This window comes from Poecilia latipinna, unplaced genomic scaffold (assembly GCF_001443285.1).
Source record: "Poecilia latipinna isolate Pla-1442-1.1 unplaced genomic scaffold, P_latipinna-1.0 Scaffold2294, whole genome shotgun sequence".
Taxonomy (NCBI): domain Eukaryota; kingdom Metazoa; phylum Chordata; class Actinopteri; order Cyprinodontiformes; family Poeciliidae; genus Poecilia; species Poecilia latipinna.
In genome coordinates this window covers 64,261-69,703 of record NW_015114910.1, presented here as the reverse complement: position 1 = coordinate 69,703, position 5,443 = coordinate 64,261, and the positions used below count along the sequence as shown (strand labels likewise).

The 5,443-nt window shown below is 40.4% G+C and overlaps 1 protein-coding gene across 1 annotated transcript in view; it reads left to right on the top strand.

Annotated features, from left to right (window-relative positions):
* inhbb (inhibin subunit beta B) overlaps window positions 1–5,112 on the top strand; it is a 29,092-nt gene extending 23,980 nt beyond the window's left edge. The window contains exon 2 of the mRNA XM_015018593.1: window positions 2,933–5,112. Coding sequence (XP_014874079.1) covers window positions 2,933–3,729 — 797 coding nt within the window. The 3' untranslated portion in view covers window positions 3,730–5,112. The remainder of the gene's footprint in view (window positions 1–2,932) is intronic.
* Window positions 5,113–5,443: the final 331 nt, after the last annotated feature.

Genomic DNA, 5,443 nt, shown 5'->3' with positions numbered 1-5,443 from the left:
GAAACTTATCAAGCCAGTAAAGTGAGTGGTGCGCGGGGGAGCTGGGGGGGGGGGGGGGGGGGGGGGATTTGGGGGCAGTGGAGGGAGATAGGGAGGTAGTGGATGCAACAAACAGCATACTTGGATTCAAAACTGGTTAGCAGTTTTTCCCAACACTGGTCCCCAAACTGACCTGCATGTTTTCAGTTCAGCAAAACGCTGTCAATCAGCCATCAATTAAAATCCTGTGTGCTGAATTAAGGAAATGTCTAAAACCTGCAGGGCAGTGCCTGGAGAACCAGTATTGAAAAACACTGGATTCGACGTTGGTGTTTCAATCCATAGAGTTCTACCACAAAACAACACTGACTCAATGAATGTCTTCAACATTAGTTAATTGGCTAGAATTGGATGATTGTTTGATAGCTTTTTTTTTTTTACCATCAGTCATCACCCTTAACCATAAATTCAACCTTTGTGATCATAATTCAACATTGAATTAAAATATTTTGCCAAAAAGTCAACAGCGAAGCAGCTGTGTGTTTGGGCCATCCCACTCGTAAATAGTGGGGGTGGACCGCTCCACTCCTTGTAAGTTGCAGATGTTTTTGTGTCAATATATCACAGACAGTCAGTAAGAATTTTTATGGAAAAGTATGAAAATGTACAGAAAGGAATCACCACCCACTATCCTCTACAGTGGTTATTTTAAAATGTGAGAACCCCCATTCACTAATAAAATGCTCTGACCCAGAGCTCCGATGAGGAGGAGGGGAAGGGGTGCGGCAAAACAGCTGACATTGATTCAACGTTGATCAGATGTTGATCAGACATCAGCATTTCATTCATTAGATTTCAACAACAAAACAACATTGATTCAATGACACAGTTTCAACATTGGTTACTTGGCTACAGCTGGATGATTGTTTGATGGTTGATCCACCATCAATTGTCGACCTCAACCAAAAATCAACCATTCTGACTATAATTCAACGTTGAATCACGCAGAGACGAAGTGCTGGGCAAACTTCCACTAGTCAACTATTGCGCTGCTAGTGGAGCTGAACTTTAGCTCAGTGCTTTAGTTTTTTACTAACTAAACCAGTTTTACGCACTTTGCTTCCTCTATGATTTTCTGAATAAATTATAAAACTCAAATTTACTTCAGATTTTGTAAACTTTCTACTGAATAAATTTTAACATCTTTGTTGAAGTTTTGTTTATTAACTTAAAAATATTCAATCAAATAGATGTTTATATTCATGCTCTTATTTTGAAGTGAAGACTGATTTTGCAGTAGTTCCATTTCCTCAACTCGTTCGCTTTTTTTCTCAGCAACTTCATATTATATTTTCTTCCTGTATTTTTATTGTTTAAAGAAACAGACAAGATATAAACATAAATACAATATCCAAGGGCATTACTTGATATGTTAATTGTAATGTGTTGGGAATAAATAATTCTATGTTCCTCCATCTTTCTGTAGATACTTTCATGCTCTCATACACACACACAGAGCACTCGCCCTCAAAGCTAAGGTTAAAGGAAATGACACGCTAGGGAACATGGTTTAGATGGAGACCAGCAAAGAGAATTACAAACTGCTGTTAGGAGCCATTTTGCTCTGTTAGTCCATAGCATGAACAAATGGACCAGCTGTATTTCAGTTGAATTCATGAGTTCAACTCACTGACTCTTCTTCACCCTCATACATAATGGAGAATGGATAATTCAATGTCAAAATTAAAGAGAATAGATTAGAATTGATTTACTTTATATAATAAACACAATTCTTTTGTCTTTTGACAAATTCAAGAATAGTAAAACTTTATTACAGGATAAAAATATAAGATAATATGGACAAGGGCAGATATAATTTAAATGGCTTTTGCATCTGATCTTGATTTTAAGGACTATGTAAATTGAAGATAAAAACTGGAAATTCAGTTTTTGTTGCAGATGTTTTTACATCTGAAAATCAAATTTAGCTACTGTAAGCAACAAAAAGGTTCATATAAAATGTCTATGTCACTAATCATTCAAGTTAATTTATGTATCACATTTCAGCAAAAAGGCAGATCAAAGTACTTTACATAAAAAACACAAAAATACAAAGTCATAGAAACACAATGAACAACTGAAACATTAGATTATTGATTAATGTTTATTTTATTATGAATACAATCAACTGACCAGCTGGTTTTTAGTTATAACTGAAGCTGTGCATTCACTCTAGATCTATAACTCTAGATCTATAACTCTAGATCTATAACTCTAGATCTATAACTCTAGATCTATAACTAGATTGTTCCTCTTTAATAACTTCAGTTTCTGTTCAGAGAGTTTTGTCTTATCCACACATTTCTTTGTTCTCAGCATCTGTTCAGTGATTGGATGGGGTCAAAGGTCACCACCTGGTGACATCGTAATGTAGAGCTGTGTATTGTGTGTTGCCATGGTAGCTGATCTCATTTCCTGCTGTAGCCTGTCCCGGTGGGAGCATATAGATATTGAATGAGAAAGTCCTATGATGGAGCCTTGGGGAACCCCACATGTGACCTCTGAACTCTTGATAAAATGTTCCCTAAATGAAATCCCAGTTCTTCAGTTCAGATTTGAACTAGGTCACATTTCTTAATTTTAAATAATACAGCCTTATGTGTTAAAGGAATTTAAACATTTTTTCACTGATAAAAGTTTGCCATATGCTTCAAAAATATTCTTATAACAATCCCAAAACAGGTACGTCTCACGTCATTACCCAGAATGCATTGCTGTAGAATTACAGGCAGTCTGTCTACAGTAAGCAGTAAATCATCTACTAAATGTTATTATTAATCTGTCAGGTTTTTTAGGCTATGGATGAATATGCCGTTGGGATGTTGATTTTTATCTACATCCATGTGTAGATAAGGGACTGAGCCGCCTGCTTTGTTTTTTCTGTTTCCAACAGATGAAGAAACCAACGCTAAAACCCGTCTGCACTTCCTAATCTCCAATGAGGGCCACCAGAACCTGCATGTGTCCCAGGCCAACCTGTGGCTGTATCTCCGTCTGCTCCCTGCTGGACCTGAGAAGGGCCTCCGGAGGAAGGTCACCATCAAAATTCACTACCAGGAGGCCGGAGCTGCAGAGGGGAACGAGGCAACGGGCCGCTGGGTTCTGGTGGAGAAGCGTGTGGACCTGAAGCGCAGCGGCTGGCATACGTTTCCCCTCTCGGAGGCGGTGCGGGCTGTGTTTGGGAAGGGCAGCCGGAGACAGGACCTGGAGGTGCACTGCGAGGGCTGTGAGACGGCCGGAGTGGCTCCGGTGCTGGTGGACCCGGGCGACCCGTCCCACCGGCCCTTCCTGGTGGTGCATGCGCGTCAGATGGACGGGAAGCACCGCATTCGGAAACGGGGCCTGGAATGTGACGGCACCAGCGGGGGGTTATGTTGCCGGCAGCAGTTTTATATAGACTTCCGCCTCATCGGCTGGAATGACTGGATCATTGCTCCGGCTGGTTACTATGGTAACTACTGTGAGGGAAGCTGCCCCGCCTACATGGCAGGCGTCCCTGGCTCAGCTTCATCGTTCCACACGGCAGTCGTTAACCAGTACCGCATAAGAGGCATGAGTCCGGGCTCGGTGAACTCCTGCTGCATCCCCACCAAGCTCAGCACCATGTCCATGCTCTACTTTGATGACGAGTACAACATCGTGAAGCGGGACGTTCCCAACATGATCGTGGAGGAGTGCGGCTGCGCTTGAGTCTGCCCAGCAGATTCTGTGCATGCAAGACTTTTCTGTGCAGGACATCATCTCCATTTATCCATATCTACTGAGAGCGCACTTCACACAGACCTGGTGTAATCCAGAAAACACAACGTAGATGTTGTGACCACACGAGTGTGTCGGGATGAAAGAGCGTGTCTTTTTCTGACTTATTGAAACACTTGCGTTCAGCGATGGGGTGACAAGCAAATTATTTTCACCAAATCACATCTTGCTCTAGTTCGCCATTTCTAGTCAAAAACTAATGGCCCATTATCTCCTCTGAATGAAGTTTTTTTTTAAAGCGCTTAAAGACAAAGACAGGATCAACCAGTGAAAATACTGGTGTCAGACTTTCTCCAACCCTCTTAAGTACTTAAAGCACAAAAGAAACTTGTTTTCTTAAAGTTCATCACCTTATACAATTCAGAACACCAGCACTTCTCCACTATGCAGACAGATGCAGTCTGACTGTCCTTTCTAGTGGAATTTGATAAGCAGCGCTTAACGCTCTGCAGCGGCGAGAAGGCCAGTCACAGGTTTCCATGCTGAGCTGCTGCTCAGCTTTGATGTAACATCACTTCTGGTGAAGGGACATCCAGACGAAGAAAAAGTCTCAGAGGTGCACTTTGCCTGATCTCCCTCCCTGGGGCTTGACAGAAGACAGCCTGCAGACTCAAAGACTAGATTCTGCCAAACGGGTCACCACAGTGCAGTGCAGCACTTGCAGGAACTGAAATGCACACCCTGAATAGCACTTGTATAAAAATGCCTTCCTAGGGTACGGAGTGTCCTGTCAGGTTGCTGAACAAGTGCCACATGAGCTATGCAATGTGTAGAACTCGATAAAATCCATAATCAATTTGCTCCATTAGACTGAACTCTGCATTTTCTTTCTCTCCTTAAGTCATTTCTTTACTCCTCAACTGTTTAAAAATACTTGAAATGTGATCTTTCGCTTGCTTCCAAAGCGAATGATTGTTGTGATGTTTGCACTGAGACGAACGAAACAGAAACTGCCATTGAAAAGTTATTTTTGTAAAGTTAAATTGAAATAAGTTTCAGATGTATTTTACAAAATAAATGAAACCAAAGACGCCAAGATTCCAGCTGTTTCACTGAAACTATGAGGCCGTTAGTGACTGTTCAATAAATAGAGAAAGGGCCTATCACTGTATCAGGGTATGACAGACAGATGACAGATTTTCATTTTTCAGCTCTTTTTTCCATTCTTTTTTGTACAATAAACATCATGTAATTGTTCATCTTAATTATATATATTTTTTTCTATTTAATAAAAGTTATTTTTAGTTCATTTTGAATCATTCAAACAAATGTGTTCAGTACAGTTTATGTAATATAAATGTTTTCTTAAATATTTTAAAATATAAAAAAATGTGTGTCTTGTGTTTTTGTCCTTCTGACTTTTCCTTCCAGCAGGAAGGCGTTTTGGGACGATACCCACCTAAAAACAAAGGCGGGGTTCAAATCCCTGCCAGGAAAACAAGCAACACATTTTAGTCTTTGCCTGCACTGGTCCAGACATAAAACATTTCTACTCTGTCAGCTTGGTATGTTGATACAATTTTTTTCACCCAGTATTAACATTTGTTTCAAATTTAAATAAACACAAATTAAGTTTACAGGCTTTATCAGTCAGCAGTGAAACACCTACAGTGAGAAGGAAGCCATTTTAACTAAACACAGTAAA